Genomic DNA, 21,473 nt, shown 5'->3' with positions numbered 1-21,473 from the left:
GCTAGTTCTTAAAGAAATGGGAGTGCCTGACCACCTTATCTATCTCCTGAGAAATCTATATGTGGGACAGGAAGCAACAGTTAGAACTGGATATGGAACAACTTATTGGTTCAAAATTAGGAAAGGAGTACGAGAAGGCTGTATATTGTCTCCCTGCTTATTTAACTTATATGCAGAATACATCATGTGGAAGGCTGGACTGGAGGAATCCCAAGCCAGAATCCCTGGACTGCAAAGAGAACAAACCTATCCATTTTGAAGGAAATCAACCCTGAGTGCTCACTGGAAGGACAGATCCTGAAGCTGAGGCTCCAATACTTTGGCCATCTCATGAGAAGAGAAGACTCCCTGGAAAAAACCCTGATGTTGGGAAAGTCTGAAGGCAAGAGGAGAAGGGGACGACAGAGGACGAGATGGTTGGTCAGTGTCATCAAAGCAACCAACATGAATTTGACACAACTCCGGGAGGTAGTGGAAGACAGGAGGGCCTGGCATGCTCTGGTCCATGGGGTCATGAAGAGTTGGACATGACTTAACGACTAAACAACAACAACAAAAAGGTTCTAAGAGAAGCAAAACAGTTGTCTTGCTGTCATGTTCAGGGCAGTAGTAAGGGCAGCGTTTGGAATAATTCTAATTGAGCTCCATGCTCTGACATAGTGTGAAGTTCACCAGAGATTTTGAATACCTTTGGACCAAGGTTACTCCTGCCAATCTTGATTCCTTCCTTTGGTGTCAAAGGCATTAAAGGGATTGGCTTTCAGCTGGAACCCTTCTGTCCTGGAACACATGCTTGTCACACCACTGGTGGCTGTAGGGCACAACAGCTCTAGCAATCACAGAGGCCTTGAAAGAAGTTATGATGTCCTAGTGCCATGCCATATATGTCCCAGTACTTGCTTGTACTGGCCTGGGCGCACAAGGGGCTTAGGTACGGAAGTCTTAAGGTCATGAGAGTCAGACCTCGCTCATTCAGCAGTCTTATTAGGTTTTGTCTCTCCTGCCAGCATCACTGGTTCCTCCACCTCTGAGTGTGAACTTAACTGCTTATTTTCTTGCTACCTTTCCCACCATAACCTCTGTGACATAAGGACAGTTCAGTCAATCACTGCAGGGGACGTCCCCATTAACTCCATTTTTACACAATCTGAGCATGGGAGAAGCCTTCTAATGTGTGATTAAGGGGGGGAAAATACATGTGTAAAGCCAAGGCTCATTCTGGGTGTCAAAATGCATGTCATGTTTTCAAAAATGGTAGCACAGGAAAGAAAATAAATGTATTCTGAGCCTGTGTGTTTATTGCTTTGCCTTTTGCCTTCTCAGCAACCCCCCAATTGCATTAGATGAAGTTTTTCGATAAGGTCAAAGGTCGAAGGTCAGATTGCCCGTGGAAAAAATGTAATTCACTGCCGGAATTAAAGTTATTATCTTCAAACTGCAATGAGGATGGTTTCTGTTTTGCTCTATCTCCAGCTTTAAAAAATTGCTTCTACTCTGAGATAAAAGGAAGAGTAAAGCAGATAACTCATCCTTTCAGATCTGTCTTTCCTCCCCTCCCTTCCAAAGCTAAAGTTTTAATTATATTTGATAGCTCTTGTTTGACATCTCCAGGAGTTAAGTAACTTCCTTGCACTGTAAGCCTATCTCAGCTTGTCACATTCGCCAGGCCAACATACATATGCATTTGCTTGTGGTCTGCGCTCAAGCACAAGGCAATTCGGCAAATGTGCGTCCTGTAATCTCACTTAAACCCCACTGCTGTGATATATGCAGACATGCCCTGGATGACACGTCTGTTAAACAGCTAATTTGTGTCAAGAGCTGGTTTTCTGCAGGGGAATTCCTCCAAGCAGAGGGCTGGATACCAGCAACTAGGAATGCTCCAGGAATCTGATATCCATACATTAGAATACGTACTAACCTGATCCACGCCTTCTGGAGTTAAAGTTCAGAACAGAATTCACTTAAGCACCAGCTTTCACCCTTCCTGAACATTCCAGTGTAGTTCTTGTATGAAGTAACACTTTTAAATGCATTAGAAATTTAGAAATGCCAACTTTCAGAGGGTTTTAGGTCTCTCACTGTGGAGCAAGAGATTGGGAGTTAGAACCAGCCTGTGTGGCCCTGGGCAAGCTGTACAGTCCCAGGATGCCTTTCCTTCCCACATCGAAAACTTTAAAAGCAATGATGCCTCGCAAGACAAAAATAATTCGTTCCGCGAGTCATGTCATATTGTGAAAAATCCGTCTTCCAAATTTTCCCATAGGAAATGCAATTTCAATGAATTTCCCATAGTAATGAATTGGGAAAAAAATTCATCTTGCGAAGCACAGCCATAGATAAATTCATTGTGAAGCACGGCCATAGAAAAATTCATCTTGCAAGTCACCCAAAAAAATCGCAAAACGCTTTCGTCTTGCAAGTTTCTCGTTGCACGGAGCAATTGTCTTGTGAGGCATCACTGTAATAATAATAATAATAATAATAATAATAATAATAATAATAATAATAATAATAATAATAATAATAATAATAATAATAATAATAATAATAATAATAATAATAATAATAATAATAATAATACAAAAATCCATGGGAACATCAGGTAGAGAAGGTGTCAGAAAATGAGGAAGTCAAGATCTTATGGGATTTCTGGATTCAAACTGATAAAACCTTGAACATAACATATCAGACATAGCAGTAATAGAAGGAAGAAATGTCTGAATCATTGACATTAAAATTCCAGGGGATGCCAGAGTTGAAGCTAAAGAATTGGAAAAACTAACAAAATACTGAGATCTGGCAATCAAAACATCTCGCTTGAGGATAAAACACACTTCAGTAGTCACCATAGTCATTGGGGCTTTGGGAACAATATCAAGAAATTTTATACAGTATTAGAAGCAGTTGCAGATCTCAGAAATCACACCATCAGAGCTACAAAAAAATAGCAATATTAGGAACAGCATACATACTGCCCCAATATTTAACAGATACTTAGGCTTTTCATTAAAATTTGCATCTATTATCAATGTTTTCATAATTTTAATTGATTGTGCCTGGTATTTTTGACCACTACTACTACTAATCATCATCATAATGTGCAGCCAAGTCAATTTTGATTTAAGGCAACCCTTTTTCAGGGCTCCTCAAGTAAAGACTACTCAAAAGTGGTTTACACTTCTTTAGAGACAACCTGAGACTGTGCAGTTTGCCCGTGGCCACTCAGGCTGGCTCTACCCACATGAGGCATAGTGGAGAATTGAATTCCCGACAAAGCAAATCAGAATTAAATCTGATATATTTGTGATCCTCTCTTCTGGAATACAGAATCATTTGGTATTGATGCTCTCTCTTGGAAAGCAATGAAAGAATCTAAACGTGGTTTTCTGAATTTGAGTTAAATCTTACTAACCAGCCATCTTGGAAGGGAATTCTAGAGCCTGACACAACCAAAGGGAAATTCCCCCTTTTGGCTGTTGTTGCATGTCCCTAGTGAAGGATTTCCATATTTCATCTGCTTTCATGGGGCTGTTTTAGATAGAATTTTTTCACAATAATGTTGAGCCCAGAAGTTTTGTCCTCATAATTTACATGCCCTTCAGGAATGCATGAGGTAAACAAACACTCTTTACTATTGGAAACATAGAAGTAGGAAGTTGAGAATGCAGAGGGTGAACAATAGTTGAGAGAAAGGGTGTGTGGAAGAAAGCTTAATGTGCCACAGCTGTGCATAAATGGCTTTTTGAAACTTTTTACACTATTTGTGGACAATAAATTTGGAGAAGAGCCGTTTCACTGAATTTCTTCAGGGGAAGTATACATTCCCCAACAGTTTCTAAAAGGTGGTGTTCTTTGTTATCAGCAACTGTACCACAGATTCCTTCTTTATTTGTAAGGGTTTTTCCTACTGTATTGTCACAGCAGCCTGGATACTATTTTGCAGCATCTACAATTAATCTCTATAGGGACATGGTGGCGCTGCAGGCTAAACTGCAAAAGCCTTTGTGTGCTGCAGGGTCAGAAGATCAGCAGTCATAAGATCGAATCCACGCGATGGAGTGAGCTCCCGTCGCTTTGTCCCAGCTCCTCGCCAACCTAGCAGTCCAAAAGCATGTAAATGCGAGTACATAAATAGGTACCATCTCAGTCGGAAGGTAAACAGCGTTCCGTGTATAGCCATGCTGGCCACGTGACAACGGAAGCTGTCTTCGGACAAACGCTGGCTCTATGGCTTGGAAACGGGGATGAGCACCGCCCCCTAGAGTCAAACATGACCGACTAAAATGTCAAGGGGAACCTTTACCTTTACCTTTTTACAATTAATATCAGCTAGCACTGTTCTAGCTTCATGAGAAGAGAAGACTCCCTGGAAAAGACCCTGATGTTGGGAAAGTGTGAAGGCAAGAGGAGAAGGGGACAACAGAGGATGAGATGGTTGGACAGTGTCACCGAAGCGACCAACATGAACTTCACCCAGCTCCAGGAGGCAGTGGAAGACAGGAGGGCTTGGCATGGTCTGGTCCATGGGGTCACAAAGAGTCGGACATGACTCAACAACTAAACAACAAAGCACTGTTCTGGCACATCGCCCAATGTTCCAAAAAATTATAGATATTTGCCATATTGAATGACAATACTAGAAACAACTATTTTCTAGGGGAAAACTATTTTCATTATGTCTCTGTTGTCCATTGACTCAGGTCAAAAAGCCTACAGTCCAGCACCATGGAGAACTCCAAGTTAACAACTCACTTCAACCAAATCTGGACCTTGGAGGAACTATTTTATACCTCTTGGGCCCCATTACCTCTCTCAAGCGCCACCCCATCTTTCAGAAATGGAGGGTCTTAAAGGGATGCATTTATAGCTTTGAACCTAGAACTCCTCATCCTTTAACACAGTTCTCTCAAGGCTTATTGCTGGTGGTAGCACCAGAATAAAAGTCCCTAGCATGGGCCGGGGGCTGTTTCTCAGATGATTTGGGCTTTCAAGTTTACAACTTTGCAAATACAGATTCAAAGATCTGTGGCTCAAAGTCTTGTTCTCTGAGAGGTCCTGATGCTGATTGAAGCCCAGACGTGATTCTGGGCTTCTAGGTTTGCTTCTCACAGCTTTGCCCCTGGTGCCACCCATACGATGGATATTGTCACCCCCTTCTTGTCAGTCAGAACTCACAGTGGAAATCTTGCCAAAGAAACTGTCCAAAAAAAATAAGCTGCAGAAGATAAAACTATAGTGAGGCAGCTGAAGCAATGGGACAGTGGAGCTTAGCTGGAGCTTAGCAAACAGCAGGCATGCAGACCAAGAAATCTGAGGAAGTGCCACAAATGGATTTCGAGTGATCAATCTGAACGTTCAGGGCTATGATCTATAGCAAGGTAGGATAATCCAACAAGGAATTCAAAGATTTAATTGCTGTAACAGCAAGAACAGCAACACATTGCCAGTCATATCAAAAGAACGAAGACTGACCAGAGGAGTCTGACTCTTACAGAGCAGAGTTTCAAGGAAAGAAGAATATGGAGTTGCAAAGAAATTGAATGCATCGTGCACACATTTCATATCAGGATATAAAGGAGCAACACTCAGACAGAATCATTCGCCGTTGTTGTTTCTTTGCCAGGTAATATGTGAGAAGAACTGTGTAAAATAGAGGTGACTTAAGGGTGAGATTTTAAAAATAACAAATCATGAGAATTTGGTGGCATTTGAGGATTATTAAAGCATCCAGATATTAAATTGCTGAACTACTTGTTAAAATACACGACTTTTAACAAAACTCAAGCTTCCTTTGGTGATAGCTGTGAGGAAGTTAATGTAACAGCAATTTATAAAAGGACCCAGGTGGGGCCCAAGAAATTACAGGCCTGCCGTCTTAGCCTGTGTCTGTGGCAAATTTGTTGGAGGCATTATTACAGCTAGAATGGTAAAGTCTTAGAAAAAATAAGCCTCATTGAGGGAAAACCAGCATGACTTCTGCAAGGGAAGGCTTTGCTTCACTAGCTTTTTAGATTTACTTGGATTTTTAAAGGGGGTTTGACAAAATTCCTTAGCAAAGAAATGTAGCAACTTTGGGAGTACAGGAGCTGTCGTAGCTCAGAGAAATAGCTTCTTTTTTTAGGTAAGCAGAGAAGAGAAGGAAATAGGCTAGTTTGCATGATTGAGGGAAATCTGTTTTTTAAAAAAGCAAATATATCTGCTCCAATACTTTGGCCATCTCATGAGAAGAGAAGACTCCCTGGAAAAGACCTTGATGTTAGAAAAGTGTGAGGACAAGAGGAGAAGGGGATGACAGAGGATGAGATGGTTGGACAGTGTCATCGAAGCTACCAACATGAATTTGACCAAACTCCAGGAGGTAGTAGAAGACAGGAGGGCCTAGCATGCTCTGGTCCATAGGGTCACGAAGAGTCAGACATGACTTAATGACTAAACAACCACAAATATACCTGCTGTATAGTATCAGTCGTTTGCACCTCCGCAGGAAAGAGTGGTGAACTTACGTAAAAACTGACTCAACAGGTTGCGACAATATAAAATCAGTCCCTCTATAAGGAAAAGATAACATGTTTGTGGATTAGCATAGAAAGAAAGCAAGTATGTGAAGATGGGGAATGGTGAATATGGGAAATACCATACACGATGTGGAGAAAATGGATCAATGTCTTCCCTTTTCATAGAGCTAGAATCTAGAGTCATCCAATAAACTTGGATGGCTGGAAATCCAGGACAAAAGAAACCTAAACTGTGGGGTTCAACACCACAAGATATAGTGATTAGACAGGTTCCTACCAGATAATGTTATTCTGTTTTAAGGTTGCAGCATTTGTTTGTTTGTTTGTTTGTTTGTTTGTTTGCTTGCTTGCTTGCTTGCTTGCTTGCTTGCTTGCTTACTTACTTACTTACTTACTTACCCTGGCCATCTAGTGGCCCAGCCACAACCCCGGGAGGAAAACAGTAACATTAATCAATTGACCTTTGTTGTTTAGGAAAAAGATGGCTGATGTGGAACATAGCAGGTTTATTAAACTCACTCTGGACATGTTATATACTATATTTGCATCATAAGACTCAGAACTCTTTCATATTCTGTCTCATTAATTTTGCAACATGGGAGCCATTGTAAGGCTGCTCCTTCTTGCTGTGATGAATGTGGTATTAGAAGATCTAAGCCACCTTGGTGGTGTCTACACAGTGGCTTTTGCCTAGCTGAGTGTTCTCACAGTTCCTAACAGGACTACAGTGGATATGAACATAAGTCATGGCATGAGGTCCTTCCATACGGTCTCAACAGTCTGTCATAGCTTTCATCCCATGGGGAGGCACTGTGCACCACAATAATGGTGTAAGAATGGCCCTGCTTTTATTGTTGTTAAGTCGTTAAGTCATGTCAGACTCTTCGTGACCCCACAGACCAGAGCACGCCAGGCCCTCCTGTTTTCCACTGCCTCCCAGAGTTGGGTCACATTTATGTTGGTCTCTTTGATGACACTGTCCAACCATCTCATCCTCTGTTGTCCCCTTCTCCTCTTGCCATCACACTTTCCCAACATCAGGTTCTTTTCCAGGGAGTCTACTCATGAGATGGCCAAAGTATTGGAGCCTCAGCTTCAGGATCTGTCCTTCCATTGAGCCCTCAGGGTTGATTTCCTTTAGAATGGATAGGTTTGTTCTCCTTGCAGTCCAGGGGACGAAGGGTCCTGTAGATGTCTATATGTGCACTATACTTTTGCACATTATCTTATTTCTTTGTAGAATTCTCAGATGGGATAACATCCTGTGTTCATTGTCTTTAGTATGTGTAGGAATTTGAACAAAAGTAGAAAACTAGCCATATAGAAAGTATTCAAAATCCACCTACAAACAGATAGAGGAATGAGTAAATCAGCAGAGAAGGCAGGAGATAAGCTCTTTAGAATGCAAAACAGATGGTGGTTCTGAAAAAAAAACAATGCATTCTCAACATTTGTATTGATATTGGCTTGGCAGCGAAGAAAGTTCTGGTGGTTTTCCATTCTTCTTGATTGATTGCTTTTACCTTTATTGTATTTGGTTCTGGCTGAAGTCAAAACATTTGTGATTCTTTGGCTAGAGAGAAGGAGCCATCCATTCGTAACGCTGCCAACTTGTACAGAAGCCAGGAAAATAAAGAATTCAGTGATTTTATTGGGCCTTCAAAGTCTGAACCCTCAAGTCGTCAGTTTTTGAGGACTTCAAAACATTCAGAAAAACAGGTTGCTCTCTCGCTTCTTGCATAATGGAGCTTGCTACAAATCAGTTAGAAACGGAGAAATGACCCTGGATTTTTGCCTCATCATTGCTAAGAGCAGTGTAGTATTGTGAAATTTGATCATAATGTTGGTATAATCTCTTTTTTTCTCTTCTTCATAAGAAGCAGCAAGAAATCAGTATCAGTTATGTCATATAGGCAGAACATGGTAGAAGAGATGGTGATTCCTTCCCCGCTTAGCCCTCAGTCTTCAAACCTATGGAGGGAAAGTCTACAGAGAGAGAACTGTTAAAAATGTTACAAATAATAAAATTGAATTATATTAAAATTGCAGACATAAAGGTACATTTACTTACACTTGCCAACATTGGTTGGGTAGCTCCATTCAAGAAAACTTGATCAAAACTTTCTATAGTACTCACACTGGTTGAGCCCAATAATGGCAAGTGATTTAAATGGCTCAAGATGTCACACTGCTTTCCCAAACAGTGATTGGAGGCATCCAAGAGAAAAATAGACAACCATCAGTCTGAACTGCTTTGATTTTAATTCCTGCCTTGAGCAAGGGATCGGACTCGGTGGCCTTACAGGTCCTTAAAACTCAATTATTCTGTGATTCTGAGACTTATTATTGACATGGGGTTCCCTCTTTCTGTGTTTTTTGTTTTGTTTTGTTCTTGTTTTTAACAGCTCAGAGCACATGCGGTTGATATGAATGGAAACAAAGTGGAAAACCCAATTGATCTCTACATCTATGTCATCGACATGAACGACAATAGACCAGAGTTCATAAACCAAGTCTACAATGGCTCTGTTGATGAAGGATCTAAACCAGGTATCACGGAATTATTGCAAATCATTTGACAATACAATGCTGTAAAATGTCATGTTCTATTCCCTTTCTTAGACCTTAGGTGAGGTCACTTATTTCTGTTTAAACTCGAGCATTAATTGAAGAAGAGGATGTGATGGGAAGTTTTAGATTCCAGGGCTAGTTCTTAAATAGACCCTTGGGCAGTAATGGGCTGTGTCATGCCAAATGTTAAAGGCGATAATGACCCAAGATTGGCAGACTGGTGATGAGCTGGTCTTTCAATAGCTGTTAGCCACGATCGCTCAATGGGGATGCTGTGTGCAGAAGTAATATGTTTGGGAATAGCAGATGCTGGGATTAAACAAAAATGTTGTATGTGACTATTCTGATATTGCACAAAACCTGAAACCAGAGATTAAAACTGAAAACAACAATAGCAGAAATTGACCGTGTGCTTTTGTACTGGTGTGCAAAAATTATCAACAAAAATTCAGCATCATGGAATATCGTCCCTGTTCTCAGAAAGTATAAAAGAAGTTGTGAAAAGAGTTATTAAATAAGAATTAAGTTAGAGAGAATGAGCCATATGTTCAAAGTTTACCTTCATGTAGACCTCAAACTTACAGAGAAAACTGATTATGCTTGAACTATGCAGCAAGACTCCAGTATCATTTATAGAAGAGTATTACTTACAAAAAGAGGTGTTGTTAGCTCCTGTGTTCTTTTTTTCAATGTTAGAATGTTTCAGATGGGCTCCCAACCACCTCTCAGATCTCTATACAGTTGCTTTTGCATTATTTACATCTATATACATGATTTGATGTCACCAAATCCTAGAGTTTAATGTGCCTTTGTCTTGGTAGAGGACCCACTTCTCTCTCCCAGAATGTTGTATTTATTCTTCTTGCTATCAATGTCATGCAGAAGAAGAGGTGCTCTTTATGTTTTAGAATTATATCCTCTGAAGAAAGAAGTAGATCCAAAGGAAGATTTTTTAAAGAAAAAAAAAGTAGTTTTATTCATAACACTGAAATTTCTAGCTCTGTTGCAATTCCACTAACATTGAAAAAAGTTTTTTCTTGATTACAGAAATGATATTTCTGGTTTTCCCAAGGTAACAATATATCAAACATCACTGTGTCCACATTTTAACACAATTTTCTACAAACATCATGCATATTGTACAAAAATCAGTATGTTTCCAAATATTACAATAGGACCCCCATATCCATGAGATCAGTATCCACTGATTTACTTATCCATGTTCTGAAAATATTAAAAATATTAAAATAAAAACCCTAGAAATATATATTTTTACAGATGACACTACCAGAACTGGCCACTACAGCGAGCCAGAGACCATGCATTTGCCAGAGAAATGTATTTCTATGATGTCACTACCAGACTTGGCCACCATGTTATGTATGGCATTCTCTATTGAAATAACGTTCACTTTAATCCACATGTTTCAATATCCACGGGGAGAGTTTGGAATCAATCTGCCCGTGGATATGGGTGTCCTACTGTATTTCACAGCTCAATAAGAAGATAGGTTTCAAAATCATCTTCCCATTTTAATACAAGTTTTAATATCTCTAGAGACAGAGAATCTAGATAATTTACTAGCTTCCCTTGTTTCCTATTTACTGCGTTTTTCAAATTCAGTGGCAAGCATTATGCAAGTAAAACTATATTTGTTGACTTTCTTGTACAGTGGTGCCTCGCTTAACGTTTGCTTCATTTAACGTTTTTTTCGCTTAACGTTTATTTTTTCAGAGGCAGATTGTGCTTCGTATAACGTTTTTCCCTATGGGCGATTTTCGCATAGCGTTTTTGGGACCATGCTTCGCTTAACGTTTTTGGTTTTAGGTCCCCTGCTTCGCTTAACGTTTTTTTTTGTTTTCAATTTAAAAAGTGTCTTAGAAGGGTCCAAAACGGTTCTAAATGCTTGGATTCGTTAGAGGACCCCTTAAGTCATGTGCAAACCTGATTTGGCTTTGATCTGACGTTTCGTTAATTTTTTGTGAATTTTTGTTTTTTGGCCCATAGGAACCAATGGACCTGTCAAAATCTGACAGCTCCATGCTTTCCTATGGGGGAGAAAACAATTTACAAAAAATTAACGAAAGTTCAGATCAAAGCCAAATCAGGTTTGCACACAACTTAGGGGGTCCTCTAACGAACCCAAGAATTTAGAACAGTTGCTGAGTCTTCATTAATTTTTTGTGAATTTTTTCTTCCCCCATAGGAAATAATGGAGCTGTCAGATTTTGACAGCTGTCAAAAGTTGGGGGAAAAAAATTCACCATTAATTAACGAAAAGTCAGATCAAAGCCAAATTAACTTTTGCATCCGTTTTAGAGGGTGCAGAAGCTAATCCAAGCATTTAAAACCATTTTTGACCCTTTTATGACACACTTAATTTTGCAAAAATTGACTTCGCAAAGCCATTGAAACCTATTGAGTCAGCTACAATACATTCCAATGGAGGATACATTGTATCGTTTAACAATGTTTCCTATGGGTTTTTTCGCTTAAGGACGGCAATTCGTGCCTATTGGAACGGATTAACCGGTTTCCAATGCATCTCTATGGGAAATGGTGTTTCGCATAAAGTTTTTTTCGCATAAGGTTTTTTTTTTGGAACCAATTAAAAACGTTATGCGAGGCACCACTGTATTCTCTTTCCTCCTGCTATCTCTGTGCCTCTCAAGATTCTGTCTTGGAAGGTCCCCAGCAGACATTTTGAATGAAAAATAATTTTCCCCCTTCCCACTTCTAATGATGGTTGCCATTTGGTTAGTTGGTGAATGTAAAGTCCCCCAAAACTGCTTTTCTTAATTTCAACCTCTTATTTAAATTGATCATTACATTTTAAAATTGCATTACTTGTAACTCCTCAGCAGCTATGGCCATTATCATTACCGTTGCTCTGATTGCATAAGCAATTCATTGCATTATGTACTGCTAATGTTCTTACTAAGAAGTAGGCATGAGACTTCCAATTTTTTTTTACTTCAGCCTCCGAGTGCATTCAGCAGAATTTGCTTCAGCCAGAATTCATAGGGCTTTAGCCAAGAAATCAAAATCCTTACAGTTAAACACAGTTGAAGAACAAAGGCTCCAGCAGCCATTATCAGCTTGTGATGATGGAGCAGGAAGTGACAGGGAGGGACTACATTCCATGAAAACTGCAAGGGATTAGGAAACTAGCAGTTTCTCTGCCCATGAGCCTCTGTACAGGACGTCTCTGAAAATCTCCCGGTCCCCTGATCCCTTACAGCTACCATGGAGCTTAACCCCTTTCAGTCACCTCCTGTTTCTTTATAATGTGCAGGTACTGGCTGCCAGAGCCTTTCCACCTGTGAAAATTCCTATGAGGACTTTAATTTCTTGGCTAATCCCCACCCCCAACCCCAGATTTCTGGCTGGAGCAATTCCTGCCAAATTCTAGGGAAATGGAGTCCAAGAAAGCTTACTAAGAAGCCAACAGAAATGCAGAAAAATATTATCTAACTCCCACTCATGGCCAATTCTGATACTGCAGCTTGGGAATTTTTATAAAGATACTGTATAGACAAGACTGCAGTGACTTCCCTTTTCACAAGAGAATAACATAAAACTTGGGGGGTGGGGAAGGTTTAGCCAAGTGCCTTAAAAATACATTTAAATGCCCTTAATTTAGTTCTTACTATTTACATCTAAATAGTAAACTTTAAACTACCAGTTATATAACTTCTTATCCCAAAAGTAACTGGTTACAAATAGCTAAGTTAACTAGTTACTTCCAAGCTCTGTTATAAACAGTCAATGTGTCAATTTCTCCTTTTTTTGCTGTAGAAGTATGCATAAGATCTTAAAATTGCCATTTTCTGTCCAGTCCTAGAAACAATCAATATTTCAATTGCTCCAGCTTTCAAAAATAACATTTAACTCATCCTAATTCAATCCTGAGTTAAATATAAAATATCGGAAAGGTAGTTTAAAAGGACATTTATTTTTAACCCAGAATACCATGGTTTTCAACTACACTACAAATTCTTAAGGTCACATTTTTTTTGTATGGGTCTAGATCAGCCATTCTCAATGGGGGCCCCTGTGGTCCCTGGCACATTCGAAAGGGGGCACAAACTGGAAATATTTTTTCCCCATACCACCTTATAAGGTTTGTTGTGTGACTTATACAATCCTGGTTCAGCCTGTATTTCTTTCATGTTGTGTTTATAGTTATGGCCCCAAAAAGGTTGAAAATGGCTGATCTAGATCAGTGGTTCTTAACCTTTTTGAAAGAAACACCCCCTTGAGCCATTGAGGAAGTTATCATCGCCCCCTCCCCACGGTGATGATATCTTGTTTGTTTGTTTGTTTGTTTGTTTGTTTAAGACACTTAAATCCAATGACCCCTGAAAACAAAATTAAAATTCCAAGAAAATGAAATGCCCCCCAAAAAGTAACATTTAATGATTTAATTGCAAGTGAATTTTAAGACGCAAAAAGAAATATAAAAAGGGCATAAAAACAAATGCAGGAACTAAAAATTTGAAGACAAAAAGTCTGAAACTAAATTAAAATTGGAGGAAAATATATATTCATGCACACTAAAAAGGCTGCAGCCATCTTCACAGGTTTGGCTTGCTCCAGCACCCCCCTACCGCCCCCCTTCTGCTCCCGCGCCCCCACGCCGCCCCTTTTCGTTCTACCGCCCCCCTGAAAAATGAAATCGCCCACTGGGGGGCATTATCACCCACGTTAAGAACCACTGATCTAGATGATATTCACAACAGCCCAGTTAAGGGTGCTCTAAGAAACATGGTTGTCCTTCGATATCTATGAGATTCTGATACTTCTCCAGTATTTTTTTTTTAGTGCTGCAATTTTTTTCTGGTTGAAATTGACAAGTGTCATTTAAAAATTAGTTACATTTTGGCTGATTGTTCATTTTTATTTGTGTGGTTCTCTGAAGAAATAAGGCTGATGACTTTGCCATTCCTCTGATACCCCCTTTGCCCCCCTTCTTTTATTGCTAATCTTTCATCTTTTAATTTATATAATTCTTTCACATGATTAGAGAAATAAATCCCCAAATAAAGTGTTATAGCGTTTTGAAAAAGAAAGCCTGCCTTAGATTCTCCATTAACCCCGTTTCTTATTTAATAATACAGAAAAGTTAGCTATTTTGTGCTAGAAATATTGATTTTTGTGCCCTGCAATGCTATGAGGATCTGTTTCTTTTCACCATATAATAGCTGTATAAAAACTATTTTCATTAAAGGATGACCTTATGGCAGGATTTCAGTACTCTTTCCATCTCTCTGTCAAGGTCAGCTGTTCAACCTGTTTAAATTGTTCTTTAAAACAGCCATTCACAACAGGAGCTATATGTCCCCCTAGGGGGGCCTGGCACATTTGAAGAGGGCCACAGACTGGAAACAGTTCTTCAAACACCAACTTATGAAGTTCATTATTCGATGTATACAATCCTGATTTGGCCTATATTTCTTTCATTTTGTGTTTATGTCTGTGGCCAAAAAAAAAAGGTTGACAATAGCTGCTCTAAAAGATCTGTGTGCATTCTTTAGTCAGGTCTTCTTCTTCATCAAATCCTGACCACCTGCTTTGAGGTAAATCGATTACATGCACTAATTAGTCCATTAAATCAATTTGTCGGATAGAAATAAGACAGTTAATTGACTGCAAACGTTATCTGTCAACAGTCTTAATAATAATTAATGCAGAAGATTTTTTTTTTAAAAAAAGAGAGAAATGTAGGTTATTGCATGTATATTGGAAACCTGCTGTAAAACGTAGATTTCCATAATGAGGTTCTTTTAGGTTCTTCCCCCTGCATAATTTTTGATTCTGTCCTTATTTATCTGGAGGACGGGTTATGTTCGCGAGCATTTGTCATAATGTTTCCACTTCAAGTACTTGCTGTACCGAAAAAGCTTCAGAAGAACACCATTCTTAACAAGAGTTCTTACAATGGAGATCAGTTTGTTTCTGACTAGTGAGGAAGTAGGACAAAATGCCAAGCTGTGCAAACATGCATGAATGGTTTCCTACATCCTAAGAAAACTGCACAGCACAATTTCTGTTTTTGACTTATTTTTTTCTGTGCTATTGATATCTGGCTTCCCCATGCTACAGAATAAAAAAGTCTCTGAGATCGTCAGAAAAGGCCTTCACTTGGTCCCATCACCATTACAGGCCTATTTGGTAAGGACTAGAGATGGACACAAATCAGAAAAATGGTGATTCATTTTGATTCACGATTCATCAAGGTCAGCTCTTCATGAATTATGAATTTACGTATTTTTTTCTGATGAATTGTCAAATTGTGCCATCAATTCATTTTTTTTAACTTAAAACCCATATAAAAATGGCTTCCCCCAAGCACCGAGAGACACCAAATTCACAGGGAAGTTTCTCCTGACTCTTCTCTATAAGCCATGCGAGTTTGGTGAAGTTTGGGTTTCAGACATTCTAGTTGTACAGCCACAAGGAGGATCTCAGCAAGAAAGTCCCGCCCCATGTGTCTAGAGACACCAAAATCACAGGGAACCTTCCCCTGACTCTTTTCTACAATTCCTCCAAGTTTGGTGAACATTGAGTTTCAGACATCCAAGTAATGCACCACAAAGTGAGTCCCCCCCCCCCAGGAAAGTCCCTTTAGCAGCCGGCGTGGGGAAACCCAATCTTCACTAGACTTGAATGGATTGCAGAGAAGGGTCGTGGGAAGCCTCATGTGATTTTGGTGTCTGTAGGTGCCTGAGGTGCCTGAGCAACAAGACTCGCGATCAAAGAAAAGTGAAGGAATTTGCCCAAGCACTCGAGGAAACCCTTCCAGGTCCAGCAAATGTAAATGCACCTGAACGATGGGAACACTTCAAGAACACTGTCTACAACACTGCCTTGTCCACCTTCGGCAAGAAGACCAGAAAGATGGCTGACTGGTTCGAAGCCCATTCGGAGGAGTTAATGCCAGCCATTGAGGATAAGAGAAGAGCTCTAGCAGCATACAAAGCCTGTCCTAGCGAGTACAACCTGCAAGCTCTTCGAGCCGCTCGTAGCCAAGTCCAACAGGCTGCCAGGAGATGCTCCAATGACTACTGGCTTCAGCTTTCCTCTCAGATACAGATAGCAGCGGACACAGGTAACATCAAAGGAATGTATGATGGTATCAAGCAGGCCTTAGGTCCATTACAGAAGAAATCTGCTCCCTTGAAGTCTACTACAGGTGTGATCATCCAGGACCGAGCACATCAGATGGAACGCTGGGTGCAGCACTACTCCGAGCTATATTCCAGAAAGAATGTAGTAACCGAAGAAGCATTAAATAACATTGAGTGCCTGCCTGTCTTGGAAGAGCTGGACAGCGAACCAACCCTAGCAGAAATAAATGCGGCCTTGGATTCCCTCACCTCTGGCAAGGCACCTGGAAGGGACAACATCCCTGTTGAAGTGCTGAAATGCGGTAAGGAGATCATCATCACCGAACTGTATGAAATCTTTTGTCTCTGCTGGAGGGAAGGTGGAGTACCACAGGACATGAAGGATGCAAACATTGTCACGTTGTACAAGAACAAAGGTGACAGGGGTGACTGCAATAACTACCATGGTATCTCTCTTCTTAGCGTTGTAGGGAAGCTGCTTGCCCGTGTTGTGCTGAAGAGGCTCCAGGTGCTTGCAGACAGAGTCTATCCGGAATCACAGTGCGGATTTCGAGCAAATAGATCCACCACTGACATGGTATTCTCCCTCCGACAGTTGCAGGAGAAATGCAGGGAACAACAACAGCCACTCTTAGTGGCCTTCATAGACCTTACAAAAGCATTTGACTTGGTTAGCAGGGATGGCCTTTTCAAAATACTTCCCAAGATTGGATGTCCACCTCGTCTCCTTAACATCATCAGGTCCTTCCACGATGGAATGAAAGGCACTGTAGTTTTTGACGGCTCAACATCAGATCCCTTTGACATCCGAAGCGGAGTGAAACAGGGCTGTGTCCTCGCACCAACCCTTTTTGGGATCTTTTTTGCTGTCATGCTGAAGCATGCCTTTGGAACTGCAACAGAAGGTGTCTATCTCCGGACTAGATCAGATGGAAAGCTCTTTAATCTCTCTAGATTGAGAGCAAAGACCAAAGTCCAGCTGAAATGCATGAGGGACTTCCTCTTTGCAGACGATGCAGCCATTGTTGCCCACTCTGCTGAAGACCTCCAACAACTCATGAACCGTTTCAGCAAGGCCTGCCAAGACTTTGGACTAACAATCAGCCTGAAGAAAACACAAGTCATGGGCCAGGGTGTGGACTCACCTCCCTCTATTACCATCTCCACACAAGAATTGGAGGTTGTTCATGACTTTGTGTACCTTGGCTCAACCATCTCTGACACCCTCTCTCTAGATGTCGAGCTGGATAAACGCATTGGGAAAGCAGCCACCATGTTCTCTAGACTCACAAAGAGAGTATGGCTCAATAAGAAACTGACAACACATACCAAGATCCAGGTCTATAGAGCCTGTGTCCTGAGCACACTCCTGTACTGCAGCGAGTCCTGGACCCTTTGTGCCCGGCAGGAGAGGAAGCTGAACACCTTCCATATGCGTTGCCTACGACGGATTTTTGGTATCACCTGGCAGGACAGAGTTCCAAATAGAGTAGTCCTAGAACGAGCTGGAATTTTCAGCATGCATACATTACTGAAACAGCGACGTCTACGCTGGCTTGGGCACGTTGTGAGAATGGCTGATGGTCGGATTCCAAAGGATCTCCTATATGGAGAATTAGTGCAGGGAAATCGCCCCAGAGGGAGACCACAGCTGCGATACAAGGATATCTGCAAGCGGGATCTGAAGGCCTTAGGAATAGACCTCAACAGATGGGAAACTCTGACATCTGATCGTTCAGCCTGGAGGCAGGCAGTGCATCACGGCCTCTCCCAATTTGAAGAGACCCTTGTCCAGCAGGCTGAGGCAAAGAGGAAGTCACAAAGGAAGCAAAACCAGGGAGCTGGACAGGGGACAGATTGGATTTGTCTCCAGTGTGGAAGGGATTGTCACTCTCGAATTGGCCTCCTCAGCCACACTAGACGCTGTTCCAAGTCCTCCATACAGAGCACGATACCATAGTCTTTCGAGACTGAAGGATGCCTACTACTAGGTGCCTGAGGGAATATTCCTGGGGTGACCCTCTTTGTTGGTGTATAACCCAGACATCTGAAATCCAATCCTCACCAAACATGGAGGGTTTGTAGAGGAGAGTGAGAGTAATGTTACCTGCAATTTTGGTATCTCTAGGTGCCTGTACAGCTGTTTTATAGCCAAAGGAATTGATGAATCCAAAATGGCTAAAAAAATTCATTGATTCGTATTTGTCAGGGACATTGATTTGTATGAATACAAATCTATGAATTAACAATTTTGGAATGCATTATGGTGATTCATTTTTTATTTCATGCCCATCTCTAGTAAAGACCAAAGAGAGGGTCTAATTGGTGGCCACTCACAGTCTATGTAATTCCCTACTCCAGGAGGCTACTCTGACCCCCTCCTTATAGTCCACTTATTACCAGGTAACAACCTTTCTTTTAAGTAGACTTGCGTAGTTGTATTTGTGGCATCCGCCCAGGTCATGAATATTCATCTGCTATCTGTATAGACCAATGGGAGGGGCAGAGTCTCAAGATATAAGAGACTCAGCAGGAGGATATAGGGAGTTTTTAGAATGGGATAGTTGAGAAAGTTTTGGAGTTTGGGCAGTGGAGTGGTGGTTGAGAGTGGATAATGGAAAATGTTTGTTTAAGAGTTAACACCATTGCTTATTCTGTCAACATTTGTAACAATAAACAATTTCTGTTTGTTTCTTTTAAAATAACATATGCCCTGGACATCTATCATTACTAATAGATAATGTTGATGTAATGAGCTGGTGGCAGCTGAGGGGCATGTAGCATGAGCTGTTTGTTTGGTGAAACAAGCAGGGGCCACGTGAGGATAGTGACAGTATGTTTTTTTAGAAATGGATTTCACCAATTTATTTTATATATGTGTATGTGTTTGTTTTAACTTTTTTAAAGTAATGGTGTTTCTCAACATTCTTTATGGGTTGGTTCTATTTTAGGGACGTGGTGACGCTGCGGGCTAAACCACAGAGGCCTTTGTGTGCTGCAGGGTCAAAAAACCAGCAGTTGTAAGATTGAATCCATGTGACGGAGTGAGCTCCCGTTGCTTTGTCCCAGGTCCTCACCAACATAGCAGTTCGAAAGCATGTAAATGCGAGTAGATAAATAGGTACCACCTCAGCGTAAAGGTAAACAGCATTCCATGTATAGCCACGCTGGCCACATGACAACGGAAACTGTCTTCGGACAAACACTGGCTCTACGGCTTGGAAACAGGGATGAGCACTGCCCCCTACAGTCAAACACGATTGACTAAAATGTCAAGGGGAACCTTTACCTCTCTTTTAATGATAAAATGCTAAATTACTGTGATAGTATACATTTTAAAAATTGCTTTATGCTGTGTTCCTTTATTGTAAGAAGGCTGGGATATAAATAAGTAAGTAAATAAATAGAACAGACCATCTCCAAACATAGGTAAAGGATTTCCATAAGAGATGTCTTGGTGGAGCTTGAGTGGGAAGCTTCAGATTTCTAGACTGCATTTAGAAAAATCCTTTTAAGTTCAAGTGTGAATGAACGTGTTCAGCACTCTTGAAACTGCTGCAGAGTTTTGAATTTTCAGTTGAATTCCTCTAGCTGCACAGCAGAAGTGAAGGAATTCACAGAGCAGAATAGTGTCAAGTTCCTCTGAATAGACCAACCCTTTCTCATTAACTGGTAGCCTCAATAACTTACTCTGGGACATTTGTAAGAAGAAAGAATAAAAGGTTTCATAACTTGCAGATCAGCAGATCAAAGAGACAAACATGGGGACTTTCAGCAAGAGACCTCAACAGATTGTAGAGAAGAAAAAAGCACCAAGCAGAGAGGCGGAGCTCCCTTTGAAATCAGAGCTAGTAGGGAACAATTGGCTAGTGCTGAATAGATTGACAGTTACCCTGGCCCGTAAAGGCCCCCCGCCAGCCAAACCTACTTAAAGGCAGCATGCGAGATTGCATAAGCAGACACACCCATCAATAAGCAGAAGATGGGGAAAAGTTAGTCTTTTGGGCTACAGTTTTCAGAATACTCATCAAACATAGTCTATGATCCTGTTGGCAGGGACATTCAGAGATTTGTAATTCAAAACATGTAATTGTTCCAGTCTTTGATAGAGATTTGAAAGACTGCTGTGTTCACAGTGGAAGGGAAACCAGTCCCCAATTCCACCAGCAGTCCCCAGACAAGCTACTATGGCCTCCCTCGTTGTTTGAAATGAACTGTGATCCTCCTGAAACCTCCACAGGCAATCAGACTTCCCACCTCTTATTTGAAAACAGATCAATGCTGAAAATAACTTAACCAAATGTTTAACTAGCCTTGCTCATTAGGATGACAGCTAGACTAAATTGTAGCTCCTTCCGATCTGAAATCCAGATAAGCCTTCAAACTATTAAATCAGAATTTGATACCTGTGACTGAAAAAAAAATACTTGTTCCTCTGGTTACAGTGATGGCTTATGGTGGTTCCTTTTTGTATCTTGCATCCTAAACTCTAAAAATCTTTCTCTTCTGTTCAGAAGCAATTAAATTCACCTTTGATGTATTCCCTCATCCCATCTTCGACTCACTTGATCGGTATTCTCTTAAAAGGTTTATATTGGTATTGAATTTCTCTTCAGTGCCTTGGTTAAATTTCATGGGGAAAGAGGCATAAGAAGACCATATTCTGCATGTACTGCAATAATTGCAATGTGATGCTTTTGAAAAACAGACAAGGGAATTCCACCTCTTGGGTGTCTTGATGACTGCAAATATGGCTGCCCACCAGCTCTCTCTTCTGCTGTTACACAGCTGTGTCTTTTCATCCTGAGGAATGCATTCTGTTTCATCCAGCAATGAAAACAATGTATGAAGGGTAATGGAGAAAAGAACCATGTCAGTGTTGGCAAGGTCCACATCTTCCTTTATAAACCTGCTTGAGTATTGAGATCCTTAGGAGGGGCCATTTGTACATTATGAAGACCACCTGCAAAATGTATAAAACCATTTTGGATGCATCCACTGATGGAACTGGGATTGGAAGGGGGCAAACTTCCCTCTCTAATGCAGTGCTCTCTGCACCCAAAAGCCTGTGATGGAAAAGCCGCTGGAACCAGTTGGCAAGTGATGTCATGGGCTGTTTTGAGGAGAGAGGAAGGTGAAAAGTTTCAAGGGGCTGATACTGCAGTCCTAACATATTGCTTGATTTAAGTCAGTAAGAGCACCCTTTAAGAATTCGTCATCTACGTACTACATTCAGATTGCCAGGAGACCTAAG

The 21,473-nt window shown here is 40.9% G+C and overlaps 1 protein-coding gene across 8 annotated transcripts in view; it reads left to right on the top strand.

Moving 5' to 3' along the window:
- CDH4 (cadherin 4) overlaps positions 1-21,473 on the top strand; it is a 954,442-nt gene that overhangs the window by 776,650 nt on the left and 156,319 nt on the right. For all 8 annotated transcript variants that reach the window (XM_072996786.2, XM_078392123.1, XM_072996789.2 and 5 more), the window contains one exon: positions 8,924-9,068. In XM_072996786.2, the coding sequence (XP_072852887.2) occupies positions 8,924-9,068 (145 nt within the window). The remainder of the gene's footprint in view (positions 1-8,923; positions 9,069-21,473) is intronic.

Source organism: Pogona vitticeps, chromosome 4, assembly GCF_051106095.1.
Source record: "Pogona vitticeps strain Pit_001003342236 chromosome 4, PviZW2.1, whole genome shotgun sequence".
Taxonomy (NCBI): Eukaryota; Metazoa; Chordata; class Lepidosauria; order Squamata; family Agamidae; genus Pogona; species Pogona vitticeps.
The sequence above is the reverse complement of the archived record's forward strand: the minus strand, read 5'-3'. Positions and strand labels throughout refer to the sequence as shown.